General features: G+C 35.7%; 1 protein-coding gene across 2 annotated transcripts in view; it reads left to right on the top strand.

The window, feature by feature from the left end:
• Positions 1–19558, top strand: part of LOC147066914 (irregular chiasm C-roughest protein-like) — a 428804-nt gene that overhangs the window by 326154 nt on the left and 83092 nt on the right. For both annotated transcript variants that reach the window (XM_085954087.1, XM_085954086.1), the window contains one exon: positions 592–792. In XM_085954087.1, coding sequence (XP_085810213.1) covers positions 592–792 — 201 coding nt within the window. The remainder of the gene's footprint in view (positions 1–591; positions 793–19558) is intronic.

Raw genomic sequence — 19558 nt, 5'->3', positions numbered from 1 at the left:
ATCTCACTCTAAAAAATAACATAGCACTTTTTGATAGTTTATTCGATTAAATGATTGTAACAATTAACCACCTCAATACATAAATATGATAAACTACCGTCGATAGCCGCCTTGTTTATATGATAGACCCACTGGTTGAGACAAAGAAACGTTTAGTGAACAAAAATAATAATAACAACTTTCTTTTTGTTTTTTGTTTTTATTTTTAATGTTGTTTTATAAACACTTTTCAGATTTTAATAAACTATTTATTTTTATTCAATGAATAAAACACAAGATTTGTGGATGTTAAATTCTATATACTGAATATACATAATTTGAAAACGTCTCCTGCATATATAATATGATGATGAAGTGATTCTTTCTAGATGTTTTCAAATTAAGTATATTCATATTTCAGATTCTTTTTCATTTATCCATAACGTGATACTAAGGTTTTCAAATTTCGAATTTTTGTAAAGTTTATTGGGCAAATAATATTAAGTTTCTCGTGTTGGTACGTTTTAAATAATTTGTTCATTGACAAAACATTAAACAATTGTTTCATAGTGTTCCCCACTAGTAAATACTCATCGTTCTCCATATTCGCAGATAACCTGGATTGACGGATTTGGCGGAGTAGTCGGCGCCCTAGCTCGCTACTCGTCAGAACTGTTGCCGGATGGCAGAAGGCACACAGCCAGGTCTGTTCTCAAGATGGTTCCTAGAAGAAAACATCACAACTCTGCACTCACGTGCCAAGCGCAGAACACAGCCGATCGGACCTTCAGGGCGGCTTCCATCACACTGAAGGTTTGTGATTTCGTATAATAACTAGTTTTCAAAATATATAATTCAAAAATACCCATTAGAAAAATTCTGGATATAATCTTGGACCGAGTAAAATGTTAAACATTTTTCGCTTATCGCGAGAAAGCTTCCCACGTTATAGCTGTTTGAAATATATAACAAAGAATATTTAATCTAATCACTAGAAGATTACCTAATGAATACTCTATCGGAACTGTTTTCATATTCCGTCAATAATAATTGGGGCTTCCTTTATAATTGTCAATTAAAAGATTGCCTTCGATAAAAATAATTAAGTATATTAATAATTAGATTTTTTCTGTTGTTTTGCTGTCTTAAAGGCGAAATAAGTCATCCATCATCAGTGCAGCATTTTCCGATAACCTTATAAGCCAAAGAACACTACGAGTGGCCGTGCGATGTGCGCGTGGCGTGAGAAGCGCAAAAGGCACTTGATTTGCGCACACTGCCATTTTAAGCTCCCTGCGTCGTGCACGCATCGCCCGGCCGCTTGCAGTGTGCCCTGCCACTATCACTTCGTTAACTAGGTACCTACGACTAGCAAAAAATAATCAAAAATGCATAAAACTATATATAGACTTGAATTGTCAACTGTTTTCTATAATTTCATCCACTTTATATTATTATATTGTAGAGACATTTCATGAACCAATTAATTTATATCCATTTAGGTTAATAATAATGATAATGAATAAACAAACATCTATACCTAACCTAAATCAAAATGTCTACATATAAGTCAATAATGCTTTTTTTGTAAATATAAATCATTCTCGAATATTTTTAATTTATAATAACAAGTATTTAAAATGGAGACCTCATTACACTTTACCTTTATTTCATCCCTTAAATATCGTATACCTGTTATATCTGAATGGTATTGTGTTGTTTTTTTTTTGTTTTGTGAATATTCTATCGCACACTTATTCTCAATCATATATTATTATTATGATAATGGGTCATATATCAGAAACATATCCTTTCCTTGCCACTGGGGTAGCATTTTATTCACAGTACCTTCTGACTGTTTACATAACAGGAAATTTACAACATTTCTCAAAAGAAATTCAAGGTTTTTGTGTTACAACATATATAGGCTTTCCATCATGATAACAATATATGGATATATATAATTTACCAAATAAAGAGTATTGTGTTTGAAGGTTTATATTGAAAATAATGATACCTACCTACATAAAAATCGCATAAATAAAAATGTAAAGTAGAAACGTTTTAATTTGACGTATTTTGAAGTAGTAATAAATATTCAATTTTTCATCACCATTGATACCGTGTTTTCTTACGCAAACAAAACATGGATGCTTGATCAATGTTCCCTCTAACGGATTCGGGTCGATATCTGAAAGCCGAAATCCAGAAGGCCAAAATCCCTAAAAATAAAATTTGATGTATCCACTTTACATAATATAGGTAAAATTCTTTTAATTACACTTTTCTCACAAGACAAATGTCAACGTTGTTATGTTTTAGTTTTTGATTTGATGAGTTATAAAAACTTATCACTTATCGCAATTCATCACAACAAAAAATAGGATAAGATAAGTTGTTAGGTAATGTACTTTTTTTCGCGGCATAATAATTTGACATGTTCATTTATCTTCGCAAAATGCTATCTATATACGTGCGCATATATCTCTATATATATAAAAATCTCGTGTCACGATGTTTGTGGTCGAACTCCTCCGAAATGGCTCGACCGATTTTTATGAATTTTTTTATGTACATTTTTTAGGTATGAGAATAGGTCAACAAGTATATTTCATACCGCTAGGTGATTAGGGTTTCTCTATCCAGAAAAATTTTCTTTTATTTTTTTGACAATTTTTTTTTTGTATTTTTTTTATTATTTGGCATAAAAAAATACCTAAAACCTCAAATTTTCACTTTCCTACCCCCATCCTCCCATTTTTTAATCGCGATTTTATTATTTTTGTATGAACAAATTTAACCGTCGTTCGTATTTCAAACAGAACGAAATTATTTATGTTGTTGAATGACAGATGGCACTACGTCCGAGAAGAATTCATTTTGACATTTCATTCGGCAAATCACAACGCAGTGCGTGCAAAATTTTGTACGATTTATTTTAATTTATCTATTTTTATGTGCGTGTATTACAGTGCACAATGCCAGCAAGACGCAAGGGGGGCCATTTGGGCCGTCGAACGAATAAAGCAACAAACATGCAAAATAGTAGAGTAGAAAGAACAGACGAACAAATCCAACAACATAACAAAAACGTGCGTGTAAGCATGTCGCAATTGCGTGCATCTCAATCACAAGGGGCACGAGCTGAACGAAATCAACAACGACAATTGGAACGGAGCCAAGCGCACTGGTTCGTAGTTAACACACGCAGAGCAAATGACCGACAACGCCAACAAGCATTCGAGTACGAGCCAGATATTGAATATTCCGCTCATCCGAAAGTGCTGATTGGTGCTATGGACAAAGAATGTCCCCATTGTCATGCGCTCAAATTCAAACATGAGTCAGCCGGGATGTGTTGCGCATCAGGAAAAGTGCAACTACCATAAATTGAGATACCACCAGAACCATTGAACAGCTTGCTCATTGGCACGGTTCCAGATTCAAACCTGTTCCTGAAGTCCATTCGCACATTCAATTCATGCTTCCAAATGACTTCGTCCGGAGCAACAGAAATAGTTCACAATACTGCGGCAAATGGTCAGCAATTCCATTCTACGTTCAAAATCAAAGGTCAAGTATACCACAAAGTAGGCTCATTGCTGCTAATGCCAAACGAACCACATACATTTTTACAAATCGACTCCATGGGCGCGGCGGTGAGGACATCAATCATGAGGATGCACGTTGCGGCTACAATAGCCTCAATTCGCCTAATGCCAGGCGCATCGTCTGCGAACTGGACGCCCTGTTGAATGAGCACAATGAATTATTGAAATTCTTCAAAGCACACATGCACGAATTGCAAAGTGACAATCACGCTATTGTCATCAATCCTGATAAAACACCAGCTGGAGAGCACGTACGTCGATTCAATGCGACTGTTGTTGACGACATTGCTGGAATCATGGTTGGCGACCGCACATCAACGCGAGAAATCGTGATTCGAAGAAGAAACAATAATCTGGAGTTCATCGCTGACACACACCGTTCATACGACGCTCTCCAATATCCGCTAATTTTCTGGAAGGGACAAGATGGATATTGCATAAACATTAAACAACGAGATCCTGTCACAGGTAATTCATTCATTATAAACATCATTACTCATTTTGAATTGAGAAAATGAATGGTTGATGTTTTTTTGTTTTTATCGGCGGTCATCGTCTACAGTGCTCTATTCCTCTTTCTGTCATAGATCCCATCCCCACACACTTACGATACATTCGTTACTTTTTATTTAACAACCAAAATATTCACTAGAAATAATTTATATGGCAGAACAACGTTTGCCTGGTCAGCTAGTTTTTTTATATAAAATTTACTTCTCAGAGTTTATGATACATACACACGATAGAGAAATTAGAGGGAACCTTGCCTTCGGTGTAAAAAAAAACAATCTAAAAATATTATTAATAAAAGAAGCATGGAAAGGTACATGTGGGACATAACGTAAAAATTCTACAAAATAATCAATGTATAAGGAAGCAGACAAGAACACAAATTCAATATCCAATTGAATGAAACCGGTCATGCCATATTATGGACACTATAGCGTGAGGTCACAATATATTTAGGTGGTTTTCTCAAAGTCTGGGTGTGTGTGGATGTTTCACTTCTATTAGGTACTAACTACGCTACTGTGAATGGGTCTCATGGTCATATTATGTATTATCACTACCCTCCATTTTGGTATGAGAATCTCTCAACTGTCACTTTATTTTTTAGTTATGGATTTTTTTCATCTGGGTTTGGGATTTGGAGGTGGATAATTGACACACCGGAATTGTGATGGAAAACGGCGAGTTTATTTACGTTTATTATACTATATGGTTCAGTGGCGAAGGGTGGAGGTAGGCTGTTAAGATCCGCCATAAATAGTGCACATTAAACTTTTTCAGACATACATATTTGTTTTCATTGAAATAAGACTACAATTTACAGATAGTGTAGGTTAGATTTTAAAATTCAATTGAACCCTGAGAAACCAAGCCATAATAGATATTAGTCAAAAAATACATGTCTATCTATAAAATATCTAAAATTATGCAATTAAATCATACATAACTTTGAGTATTTTATAGATAGAATAATATTTTTTATTTATTATAGTTTGGTTTACGCAGGGCTTAATGAATAAAAAAAATGAACCAAAAATATGTGTAATATGTAGTTTTAATCCAACGAAAACAAATAACTATAAATGAAAAATTGTACACAATTTTGTCGTATTTCCCAAATTAGACCAAATCTATTATGGTTTCGTTTAGGCAGGGTTTAATTGATTTTTAAAAACTAACTAATACCATCTGTAAATTGTAGTCTTAGTTCAATAAAAACAAATACATATGACTAACAAAGTTTAGTGTGCACTATTTATAGCGAATCTTAACAGCCTACCTCCACCCTTCGCCACTGATATGGTTACATTTTTAATAATTTTATTCTACGGAGGGCGAAATGTACGCGTTCGCGATTTTGCTGCTCGTAGCGTTCTCCGCGCCATCTTGAAAAATCATTCCAACGGTTTTTTTTCTTGGGCGACGTTGCATATCTCCAACGGTCAAAGACAATGTTGCCGGCCGACTTTTAACATTATTTATTTTCGTAATCAGCGCTTTATTATTTGTTGGATTTGATACCGATTCGGGCGTCTCCAGATACACAAAGACATCCCCAAATGGGGACCATACGGGGGTGTCACAAGCGCACCTCTCCGGAAAGGCCCGAATGGGGATCGGGCCAACTAAGGGCTGATTACGATAGCGTGTGTAACTGGACAGTGCGGCGGCTTGATAAGGGGGGGTTGCATTTCTAGACGTTGAAGGATTGAAGCCCTCCCGGTACGTCGGCGGCTGGAGAGACTCGGATGCAGCACTGTAGCATAGTGGTTCACGGTTCCCAGGCCTACCGTAAAGCTGCTGAGAGAGGAGGGCGTCGCGCCCAGCCCTCTCAACACCCTCGGACCGTCGGCAACCGGAGAGTTTCGGATGCAGCACTACGCCGCTTTGTGGGCGTAGTGGTTCGCGGCTCCCCATGTCTACCGTACGGGCGGATGCTGAGAGAGGACGTCGCACCCAGCCTTCCCAACAGCGACCGTCCGAAAATCAGTCGATCCCTTGCGAAAATGCATACCGGCGCATTACTCGACCCCCTTTTTTTTTGCTCGCTTGCCCTGCCGCGGCTATCGAATTACACGCACTACACTGATATTATACTAATATAATATGCAGAAAACTTAATTTAATACTTAAAATGGCTTTAAAGTTCATAAAAATAATTTTAAAAATATATCAGGGCCCAAAATGGACCGGAACGCCATTCTGCCTCATACAACCGCTCCGGGTTGTAAAATTTTCCACTTCGAGCACTGAAATAACTTATTATACATCGCTTCCAAACACAAAACACTTAAAACTAACTAATCTATGATGCTAATGGCTGAGGATGCTGCTTGGCTGCTATCCGCTGATGGAGGCTGCTTTACTCAGCTGAAGAAGGCCGCTTTGTAGCTCTCTTCATCCTGGTGCATCTGGGCCAGGGCTGATTGCAAGGCTCACAGACACGCTGCTGTTGACGAAGAGGGCTCAAGCGGCTGATGATGCAGGGCGTTTGATGCCGTTTTCCCTCGTTGGAGCCAGGGTCTTGCCCGATACACTCGTCCGTGGGCCAAGTTCGCTGGCGGATGCAGTTGGTCGGGAGTACATCGGGAGCCCTGACTTCGCAATCCGGGTGTTTCTGCTCTTTTCTTCACTGGCTTGGCTTTAGCAGCATCCTCTTTCTACTGCTTATTATTATACTTTGTTGAGCGCCACCAGAGGCAAGCCTCTGGATGTTTCTTCCTCGCCGTTTCCTATTCCGGTGTTTGGATCTCAGGGTGTGTGTCCAGGTGAAAGAAATTTCACCTGCTTCTTGATTCCAGACGATCAAAATCAAGAAGCGTAGTCCCACGTTGATTGGGGCCACATATCACTACCCTCCATTTTGGTATGAGAATCTCTCAACTGTCACTTTATTTTTTAGTTATGGTTTTTTTTCGTCTGGGTTTGGGATTTGGAGGTGGATAATTGACACACCGGAATTGTGATGGAAAACGGCGAGTTTATTTACGTTTATTATACTATATGGTTACATTTTTAATAATTTTATTCTACGGAGGGCGAAATGTACGCGTTCGCGATTTTGCTGCTCGTAGCGTTCTCCGCGCCATCTTGAAAAATCATTCCCAACGGTTTTTTTTCTTGGGCGACGTTGCATATCTCCAACGGTCAAAGACAATGTTGCCGGCCGACTTTTAACATTATTTATTTTCGTAATCAGCGCTTTATTATTTGTTGGATTTGATACCGATTCGGGCGTCTCCAGATACACAAAGACATCCCCAAATGGGGACCATACGGGGGTGTCACAGTATATATGTATTACTTTAAACATGAACCAAAAACATTACTTTGATCATTATCCTTGCGTACAATTTGCAATGGTCCTTTATTTATAATTGAATCTATTCCATTATACGGCCCCGGGGTTTTTTCGCATTCCAAAAAAGAGTTGATTTCTTTATTTTTTGGGTTCCGGCGAAACAGGAGCAAAAATTACATATAAGCCGGGCGCGTGATTCTTTTTGCGCTGCAAATTGGTCTGGTCGATTCGTTTTTGTCCTGTCAATGAATATGAGCCACTCGTAGATTGATAAAGGGTTGAAAATTTCGACCCTTTCGTGCGCTTTTTTGCGTGGGTCGGGGCCGAATTCGAAGAGTTTCACTTTCACTGGACAATTCACCCCCAGATGCTAAATTAAACTATCCAGTGTTATTTGGAACACACTCGGAAATAATATGTAGAGGTGAATTTTATATTTAAGACGGTCACTAACACCAACATAATATTTGTTATCCGATAGAATTTGTTTGATATGTATATATGTGTAGTCTAGTTCCCTCATTGGCTGAATTCAAAAGTGTTATTAATATAAGAACGTGGCCTAAAACAAAGCGCTTGAATATACACGTTATTCGGACATTCTCTTGTTTAATTTTCAACTACCTACGTTAATTTTTTTTATTACCAGTAATATCTTTATCAGCATATTTCTACGATGTTATCAAAAATTCGACGTGGTATTCCTTTGAATCGGCAGAGTAAGGAAATTATTATTACATAATGCAATAGATTTTTTAAAGAATTTTCTCACAAAATCGAAAGTAGATTAGCAACATTAAAGTCACACTTGTACTGTGTTTTTGGCCGTCACCCGTTTTGTCGAGTGTTTTAGTGTGTTTAAGGCAATGACATTATTAATGGACAACGCACTCAGTACAGTAGCTAGCAATTAAATTCGCGCATAGCATAGGTAGACGTCACGCATTTTACAATATGCGATATCACGCATCGGGAATTTATAGCAATATTACCTTTATTGTAATGGCGTTAGAACAGTGTTTCTAGTGTCAATTTTCATTTGGGCGAACCCGTTCGAACCGAACCATTCGGCAGACCCGACAAAAAGCATCTGGAATTTATAGCAATATCACCTTTATTGTAAATGGCGTTAGAACAGATTATGCCATTCAGCAGACCCGACAAAAAGGTGAATGTCATTTTTTTATCCAGATGCTTCGTCCATATTAATGTCATTGGTTTAAAGTTTAAAAAATAAACTGTAATCAAATATTATTTGGCTTGGTTTACGCAGGATTTAACTATTTTTTTAAAAACCTTACTATCACTATCTGCCTATTGTAGTCTTAGTTCAATGAAAAAAAATACTTTAAAGATTTTAGTGAGTACCTACTATTTATGTCGAATCTTAACAGCCTAACTCCACCCTTCTCCACCGGTATGTGGAGACCTAGATATCTATGAGGGATGTATTTTATAAGACTACTTTTATTTTTCACTTTTCTATTAGTGAGTCAATGCAACATATAACAATTATTTAAGCACTCAATGTTACGTAATATCCTCCCCCACGTACTGCCTGTATATTAAATTTATCAAAAAGCCTCTCTATTAGATTAGCCTTATTGTTGATATGTCGGAATCGAACTGTCAATACAATCTATCGTGTGAAAAGCAGAGGTGTGCGAGCAGCGGAAAGAGGGTGGGGGCCACACTTTCGGGGGCGGTTTATTATATTTTTTTGTTCTACGTTTCGTCGCCGGCCGTCGAAATTGCCCCCATCCCCCCCACACCCGCCCAAGTCGCAGCCCCGGCGCGGGAAAATTACGAGGCGACGTTAGCGCCGCGCAGGGCCGGGCGGCGGGGACGGAAAACACTAATTGAATGATGTAATAATTGATGTTTTTAGCGGCAATTCTCGAGAAAGGGCATGATTAGTAAGAAAATGAAAGTGGAAACGATCGCGATATTTTATAAGTGCTGTAGCTATTCGGCTCGATAGTTTTTCACTGATTTGACAAATGGCCTCTAATTAGCGTGAAGGGATGTAGCTTCTAAGCTTCCAATGTGGTACTGTTACTTAATACCCAACGGTATATTTACAAAGACACCGTCTACGAATCTCACAATTAACAACTAACCAATTGAAATTGTGATTTATATACACACAGCAGACATATTCAACGCGTCGATCGCAGGATGGAATTGAGTCGTGAAAATGTGAAGAGCGTATACCTATATACAATTGTAATATAATATGATTTCATTACGATTTAGAAGGTAAAGAATTACGTGTCCGGAAACTAAACTTGTACGTATGCAGTAAGTCGTATGACACTTCACCGTGAAATGTTGTATCGAAAATATATGGCCGTATATTAAAGACCGTACATCCTATTCGGGTCGTATGGTACTGACATAAAATTAATGTCTAAATAAAACACGGTTCTTGTCGGTTTACTGGATTATTTGTTAGGTTAGGTTTTCATTCTTGAATTCATGATTTTTTCCAAAATCAGCTGTGGAAATTGAATTAATGTTTATATTTAATCTAATAAAATTTGAGACTGTATAGTATACAGTCATCTCTTTAAGATAAGAAAGCTCGCGGCGAACTGCATTACGGTGAAATATTTCACGTACAATTTACATGTAACCAAAGAATTATTCATTCTTATTATCATTTCCTTAACTAGCTTACGTGAAAGTAATTTTCAAATTAACCACGAAAAAGCCTGCACAACGTTGTCGTATTACTTGATTCGTATTAACGCAGGAGTGATAGAAAGATAATATATAAATCCCCGTGCTTTAAACTGAAATTATTTTTTTCTCTAACCCTCGCGTAGTAGTCTATTACATATTAGGATAATATTTTGAAGAAATTAAATCAAAATTATCGTTTCACTACGAACGGGAAATTGAGTTTTTTTTTGCTTTATGATGATGAAAGTCAAGTTTTTTTGTTTAATTTATAACTACTCCATATCCTCAGTCAAACATAATACAAATTGATGAATTGCAATGGAAGGGTGTCGTAGGTCACTGCCAGTTTTGACACTGGATAGCAGATCATAACATGCCTGTTATTCAAGGATATTGTGTATCAATGAGAAAGCAAGATTAAGCTCAAGAAATTAATAGATGAATTATTGAGAACACAAAGAGTGCATTACTACACATTAGACAGCTTCTTGTCAATAGAGACCTCAATTAAAACCTTGGAGCCCTATGCACAATCGTCTGTCATAATTACAACAAAATTACAACAAAACACTATGCAGAAAGCATTTCATAGTTATGATCGAGTTGTCTATGGTCCACCAAATCTGCAATAGCTTCGTTCTGTTTTTCTATTGAAAATATTACCATATATAAAAATTCTCTTTTTCATAATTTAGGTAAATTATTTTGTAATTGTTAAACGATGACAAAAATATGAAAAATATACAAAATAAATTCAATAACTACAAATACACAATTAATATTTAATAAAAATGAATAAATGTCTCCGCAATTAGTGAATAATATATTTTATTTTTTGACCATGTTTTTCCCGATACAGTAACACTTGCCGTTGAAATGTCAGATTTTGTCATTTACAATAAAATTATTACAAATATAATATGCCATGATGTGAATAATTATATAGAGTGATTAAAACTAATATTACCATCTTGGTGTGTAGGTAACTAAGTACTTATATATTTCAACTACATATCTATTGGTTTAATATTACATAAATATCTATATCTGAATAAGAAAAGTTAATTCATATTTCATTGACACTGACATTTCAATTCGATAATCGGTTTTACTAAATTAAGACATGTACAGAATCAAGAAAATAAAGGAAAATGTGTCGTATTAAATGTCACGGATATTTAATAGTTGTTCAATACCCATATTGAGATCAATTGTTAAATGAATTTGAGTGTATTGGCCGTTTTAAAGCCACGTCAATTTATTTTGACAGCAGCTGTCAGTGGTAAATGGCAATACGGAAGGGGGACAAGGGGGCGAGTTTAGACATGCGTCGTTCTCGAACGAACGAATCTTTTAAAACTAATCTTTAGCCAGCGAACAAATCGGTCCCGTGTCACCTGGCGCTTTTGTCGTTCGAGGCGAACGAGATTCGCGAGAGTGCACGCGCAGTATAGGAAGAAACGTGGGTGCGAAGGATACGCTGCCCGGCGAACGGAATATGTCGTTCGGGGCGAACGAGATTCACGAGAGTGCGCGCGCAGTATAGGAAGAAACGTGGGTGCGAAGGATACGCTGCCCGGCGAACTGAATATGTCGTTCGGGGCGAACGAGATTCGCGAGAGTGCGCGCGCAGTATAGGAAGAAACGTGGGTGCGAAGGATACGCTGCCCGGCGAACGGATTATGTCGTTCGGGGCGAACGAGATTCGCGAGAGTGCGCGCGCAGTATAGGAAGAAACGTGGGTGCGAAGGATACGCTGCCCGGCGAACGGAATATGTCGTTCGGGGCGAACGAGATTCGCGAGAGTGCGCGCGCAGTATTGGAAGAAACGTGTGGGGTGGCGACGAGATTCCGTAATTCGTACGCGCTAGTACATTTTATTACAGCTACAAAAGATACAATTGACCTAATCTGTCCGAACAAATCACTATCCGTAATTAACCTATTCGGTCGGAGTCCTCATTAAGTGACTCATTTCCCATAGCTAGGCGAGTTCATAACAAAAGTAGTATATGGTTAAGGATTCCTTATCTCTATAATCTATAGTTAACTGATGGATTTCGGCTACTTACAATTTTTACTGTTATTTTATGGTAAGTACGAATTGAGCATCGGGCTCGATTACATATTATGTATAGTTCGCTGCTACAGCATTTTATTCCATTTCATGGTATATAATATGCCATAAAATGGACACTGAATAAATAAATATCACGGAGAGATGGTCATCGCTTAATACCGGATATGAGATTTTTAAAAAATATTTCCATACTCTAGCTAGTCCATACGCAGTCATTAAAATTTGCCTATATGTCTTTCGTATCCTGTATATTTTTTTGCAAAAAAACTCAGCTACTTTCGAATGTATTTTGATTATATATTACCTACTACTAGAAATCTCAGGGTATCTTATGTATGTTGACATCTCCAAACAAATAGAAAAATACCGAAAAGTTTTACGACAAAAACTAGAAATGAGATAGTACTATATTATAATACTTAGCTCATTTTTCAATTTATATCATTTTTGGTATGAATGCAGTTCCATCCAATTGTTCCGGACAGCATTCAGTAAAGTGAAAATCGCCCTGATGGTAGTCGATTTACGATAGGGGATGGCACAAGAAGTTTACAATACATACACAAATAATATTAATCATGATTATTAAAAAAAAATATCAATGCCACTCCTTTAAATTTTCGCTCAAATTATTAACATAAGCATATAAAAATATTTCTTCACCATATTACAATATTACACTTCTTATGAATACTTACAATTTTTTTCTTAATAATTTGCCATATAATAAAATTATAAAAAAAAACAACAGTGATAACAATATATGTTTTTATTCTAGTGCGTTTTATGACAATACTGGATGTCACGTTGAAGCTATAAATTTTAAATTATTAATTTACCACACATTTTATATTATGGTATTATGTAATTAATATCACCATCATCATCAGCCGAGGTCAATCCACTGCTAGATGAAGGCCTCCCCAAGCTTCTTCCAACTCGCTGCCACGTATTCCCGCCGAACTTTACCATTTCGTCAATCCAGCGGCTTTTAGGGCGACCCTGTGGCCGTTTCGTGCCCCTTGGGTACCACTGGTTGACGGCATTTGTCCAGCGGCCAATGTGCCCCGCCCATCTCCATTTCAGCTGTTTGGCAACGTCTATTACATCGTGTACTCCTGTCTGCTTCCTAACTCATTCGTTTCTCTTACGGTCCTTTCGCGTGATGCCAAACATACACCTCTCCATGCCTCGTTGTGCGACTCTTAGGCTGCGGTTAGCGTACAGACGCTCATGCGACTCGCGATGATGTCTAGACTAATTGTCCGCTCCAAATGTTTTGCCTGTCCAACGTAGGAGCGTCTTTTACCAGCGGCTTGAGCCAGTGGCTCTTCACCTTTTCAATATAAATATTTATTTAAGTAATATATTTAATGAAATTGAGAACCTGAACAGACTTATTTGGATTATAACCAGAAGGTATTGTATGATCTTTTTGTAGAATACCCACTTTGTTTGTAAACTTATATCGCTTAACAAATGCACGTTACAAACATTTGGAAGTCTACGCACGTATTCACCTGCACACATTCTTATCAATTAAATGTAGTCTGGGCAGCCCGTATCATACAAATGTATGAGATTTAACCAAAACAACATTCGTCGAGACCACACGGCGTTACTTTTAGTGAAACAACATCTATAGACACGTTCACGCTCGCATGTTTCTGTGTGCGTTTGCATACGTTTTCTATTCGTGGCGAAATACAAAAAAGTGCACATTTGTTTAAAATATTATCTATGAATTATTGTTTTTATACAAATGTTTGCAAAGAATTGATATGCAACTTTAAAACTGTTTATATAATGTTTTTTTTTATTTATCTTGATGTGAGACTTGGCATAACTCGGCACTTGATGGCGGTTCCACAACGTTTTTAGTATTTGTGAATTTGTTATCAAGTAAGAATTATTGCACCATCCATTCTGCCCTGAGAGAAGATGAAAAGTCTTGGTCGCTCAAAAAATGACGAAATTCAAATTTGGTCACGATCCTCAGCCATGAGTGCACGATCAAGAAGAAGAATTATTGAGATCATGTAGGCATATTGAAAGATCTCGACTACACACGCCTACGTAAACAAGTGTAATTTTATAAAGTGTTCATTTTATTATACACGCAAAGTTAAATATTAAAAATATTATGTAAATAAACATAAATAATTTACATAGCCCGACAGTCACTAGATCAAAAGTGATATACAAAATAAGGTTAAAGTATATAATTTCCCACACAGAAGCCGGATTTTTTTTATTGTGTATGTAAAAATCCCGTATTTCACAAAAACAGTGAATTTTCAGCATACCAAACCAAACCAAACCATAAAAATGCCGAACTACTAAAAAAACAATAAGAATTGAAAATTTTGAAATGTTTAGTAACGCACAAGCGCATTTTTTGAAACGTGAATTATAATATTGTATGAAATCTGGTATAAGTTAATTAAATATTATTTTATTCAGAATTAAATATTATAATAAAATAATAAAAGGTTTCATAGAACTGACCACATATGGTTTTGAAAAGAAATATGACGCGCCGTGCAATAAAATAAGAAATTTATCGACGTGCCGCGTATTATTATTATTAGTCTGTATTATTATTATTTTATCCGTAACACAATAATTTTGTCGCGAACAATATAAAAAAATAATAATATTTCATTGTTTGTTCCGCATAATTAAAAAAATACACTGGATGAGGTAATATGATAATAATAATGTCTTCAATAACTTAATTATAGTAGGTAAGTATTTGTATTTACTTAAAAATAAACTTTTTCCGAGACCATTCAAAATCACAGTATTTTGGACGTACCTACTATACTTTTAGACATTTTTTATATCGTACATAGTGCGCGGACCAAATACGCTAAATAGTTCGGCTGGCAAAGAAACTTGGTTACCTACGAGGAACGGTTATCAGCCATTCGCCGAATTTATTGGAACCTTGCTCTGTTAAATGTTTTACCTTGTTATCAGCTCGCATCCAATTATAAACATTTAAGTTATTAGCAGTTACTTATTTTTCGTTATATTTCGCTCAGAATAGGTCAAATTTATTCAGAGATGCGAACGAACGACATATATTTTTAATTTACCACCAATTTCGTCCGATATTTGAAAACATGTCTCACAATAACTTTGTATTTTGTTGTTTTTCAAGAATATATTGCATTTTTATAATATTAAAAAGTTTTAACACTATTGTCTACACTTGCAAGTTGAAAGTTGTGGTCTGTGATACCAAACATTAGTTATAATATTTTTTCTTATGTTGGATGACGTTCCTATTATGTATGTATGTATGTACCTACCTATGTGAAAAAGTGACGTCTAGACAGCCGTGTTTTCAGTTAGTATACATAATGACTTCAAACTAGAACTACGTATTTTCAGTACCTACCCAGTTAATAATATTAAATAGTATGTCTTTATCAAATCATTCTCGGATGTTATGTCATCTCGAAAGGAGTTCGTTTTTCACGTATGATATCTTAATGAACAGAACAAACATTCACGATTTGAACTGTGAAAGAAAAAGTGTAACATAAATACGTACCTACTTATGTACTTCCATAGTTACCTTGTATTTGAAGATTATTTGAATATCGAGCGTATTTTTTGCACTTCGTTCTTCCGTATTTGTTGATATAACTATACGAATGAAACCATAGTATATGTGCATACCTACTGTTATAACATTCCTTTGTATTTTTAATAATAATTCATTATACATATTGGAAACAATATGCACCACATACAATAAAATATGTTTTATTCAATTAATAATACACCTACACAAAGCGGTTGGACCGGGGATGATGGCGATGGGGCGAGGGAAATGGCGCGACCTTGTGCTTTCCTTGCACTACGATGATTGAGCCTGATAGTGTTAAAGTAAGAAATATTTATCACAGTTCAAAAACATAAAAAAATATATTTATTGGGAATTCTGTGCTCCGTGGCCATAACTCAAAAACTCTTGGATGATGTAATGATTGATGAAAATCTTATAGAACACAACTTATAGAACAGCAGCTTATTGGTACCAATTTACTAAAGTTTCGTCTTCTTTTTGTGCTCCGAACATGTGGTCCCCAACCAACCTTCTTCCAAAAAACAACTTTATGTTTTTCATGCTTTGAAATCGCCTTCATAACATAAATAGATTTTTTGTACTAGTCAGTTTCCAGATATGAATTTCAAAAAACGATATTACGATTATTATTTCAATATAAATCAAATCAAGGTTAATGTGTATTTTAAATCTAAAACTAACTTAAATAAATTTCATCAGTCTACCTATATCAGTGGCGGGTTTAGAGACTTGAAAGGCCGATTCACTGACTGATGTTGAGGTCCCCCCACAATAAAGAATACTACCAACGTACCTAATAAAAATAACAATATATCTATTTCCCTATCCAATTATTATTGAAGATAACAGTGATGACACATAATATTAGTGGTTTATTTTTTGTATGTACAAGTACATGTGAGTTGGAGGAATTCTGCATCTCTGCATTCAACATCTTCAGGCAATATGTAGGTAATCTTGACTCAATAGGTAGGTAATAAGCTTTTTACCTACTTTGTTGTATTAATTTTATTAAGTATATAAGATATAATTAACTGCATTTGTTGATAATGTTTATTTACCTTTGGTGAGTGTGCATAGTACCTGAAGATGCCGTAAGTCAAAAACCGGGTCGCACAAAACGACTCAAATGGAATACATAGTACAAAACTTAAATGGATTAGATTATTTATACCTGTACATATTTTAAAAAAAACTTAAAGTATAGGTACATGCTAGTGTAATTTATAATACTATGGGCTTAGTAGGTATTTTCCTTCAAATAAAAATGAATAGCAAACTAAGACGCGCGTAAAACACAAAATGTTTTGTGATCCGAATTAAATATAGCAGCGGCTTCCCACCGCTACCGATTGCAGACGTTTTTGGAAGTCGGGCAAACGAAGGGCGAGGGGAACAGTCAATTTTGTTTGACACACCGCTTATAAGCCGCTGGAAACGCTGCAAATTCGACGAGCGGCCAGACTGTCTATCGCTCACTCTCCGCGCTTTCATGGTGGTCCCCATACATTTTTCGGCTCCGCTCGACCTGGCCGCTTGTAGGCTAACCAAGGGCTTAGCTTTTGGACATCTCGCGTGTTGAGGGTCCACATCTCGCAGCCATTCGTGAGCACGGGTAGCTAGTGTAATTGATATACTGAGGATTAAAGAAAGTAAAAAATTAGCTAGAAACAGTATTAGATCATCACATCTATACATGAATAAGTATTCAACCGTGTTATTGTTTTATATGAAAAAATATAAACAATCTATGCCTAAATTAAATGAACAAAATGCTATTATCATTGTCATAGAAATATATCTAAATTGAATAGTTTTACATAACGTTTACACCTTAAATACTAAAAACTTTCGTTATCTCTCTAAATATCATTCACTTGTATTTTCCCCTTTTGTTACCACCTACTATTTGATAACAATATTTTTTTGGGAATGTAATTCTTATCATTTTTTATTAATAATATTCTGTATAAATTTCAAAATAACAGGTACTTATTGGTTTACTTTCTTGGGGGGCGTTCTGTGATAGTATTGGATGTCATATCGAAAGTGTATTTTTTAATTTAACATAGATAGATTTTAAAAGTGAATGATTTGTATTACAATAGTTTTAATTTAATTACAATAATATAGCAAACTCGTTCGTAAGTAGAGCACACAGGACTTCAAAAAATTGTGGCTTTAAGATAATTCAATAGACTCGTTCATTCGCCCGACCCATCTGGATCAAAATAATACAATTGATAAACATCAACTAGTTTTTACACACCCACGGTGGCCGCGTGGCTTAAGCGCTGGACTATCACGCCGTGAGTCTCAGTTTCGAATCCTGGGTCTGACAAGTACACATAATGTTTTTCAATTTGTGTGTGAGTTATGGTCCTAATAGGTTGAGCAAGTGGGTGACATCCATTTCTCGTAAAAAAACAAAATCTGTTAATACAACCCTCTACTCTGTGGATGCCCATAATATGATCCTATTAGGATCGGACATGGTCGGAAAAAAAAAGTTTTAGCCATACGCAAAATTTGAACTCACAAGCACGATTACAAAGTATGATGCTACATCAACTATGCACTTGTTTATTAAAAATATTAGCTGTCTGGTATAGATCCCTATGTAAAAGATATAGTTTGGGACTTTCTATTTAATAATGAATTAAAAATAAGTATTACATAATAATTACAAGATAAAAAGAACTTTTTATATACCACGTTTTTAAATTTTCTGTTGAATCATATAAATTTGACAATTATATGTATTAATAATTTAGGACAAATAAGGCAATTGTCAACAAATCATTTTTTTTTTACTATTATGCAACAAACAAACAAATATAGAATACTGAAATGTCATTTTGATTTCCATAGTAACGCAAGTATATATTAATAATTTAATTGCTAGGATCACCCCCTTAGCAATCAATAATAGTGAAATAACTTTTCATGCAAAACAGAATTAACTGAAAATTAATTCAATTCTACTTAAAGATGGCTAAAAGTATTTAAAAGAATGCATTGGCATCGTGTTCTGATATATTCTAAAAGTTTCAAATGTCTAGTCGGGAAGTTAGTTAAAAATCGATTGCAAGATTTGTACTGGTAACAACCACCGGACAAACAAGAATATAAGCTAATAAAAACGTGGTAAAAATGATTGAATGATGATGATTGAATGATGATGATGAAGTGGTTTTATAATATATAATTAATAAATAATTCATCTCACAATGTAATTAGTTTGTCACTCCCCAATATGTAATAAGCACACATTCGCGCAAATTTTTCCATCTAGCGCTATACTTCATGCCTCATGCCATTTCAGATCAACAGTGCATAGATCGTTCTTGTAGCAACGCTGCACGGTGAGTCAGGAGAGCGCCACCAGTGGCATATGTACCAGTTACGTGAAGTGCCTCTTCGTCATTACATACGTTAGCTTGCGATGTCGAGTGTTTATGGCAAAGTTCTAATTCAATTAAAAATAGTTTATTTTTTTACAACGTTTTTATTAGGTCGTATTCTTGTTTGTCCGGTGGTTGTTTATCCAGTACAAATCTTGCAATCTATTTTTAAACTAACTTCCCGACTAGCTAGACATTTGAAACTTTAAGAATATATCAGAACACGATACCAATGCATTTTTTTAAATACTTTTAGCCATCTTTAAGTAGAATTGAATTCATTTTCACTTAATTCTGTTTTGTATGAAAAGTTATTTCGGAAGAAATCCGTAAAAAGTAAAACACTATTATTGGTTGCTAGGGGAGGGGTCTGGGGTCCTAGGAATT

Source organism: Rhyacophila brunnea, unplaced genomic scaffold (assembly GCF_057557595.1).
Source record: "Rhyacophila brunnea isolate RB1 unplaced genomic scaffold, BYU_Rbru_1.0 scaffold_4, whole genome shotgun sequence".
Taxonomy (NCBI): Eukaryota; Metazoa; Arthropoda; class Insecta; order Trichoptera; family Rhyacophilidae; genus Rhyacophila; species Rhyacophila brunnea.
The sequence above is the reverse complement of the archived record's forward strand: the minus strand, read 5'-3'. Positions and strand labels throughout refer to the sequence as shown.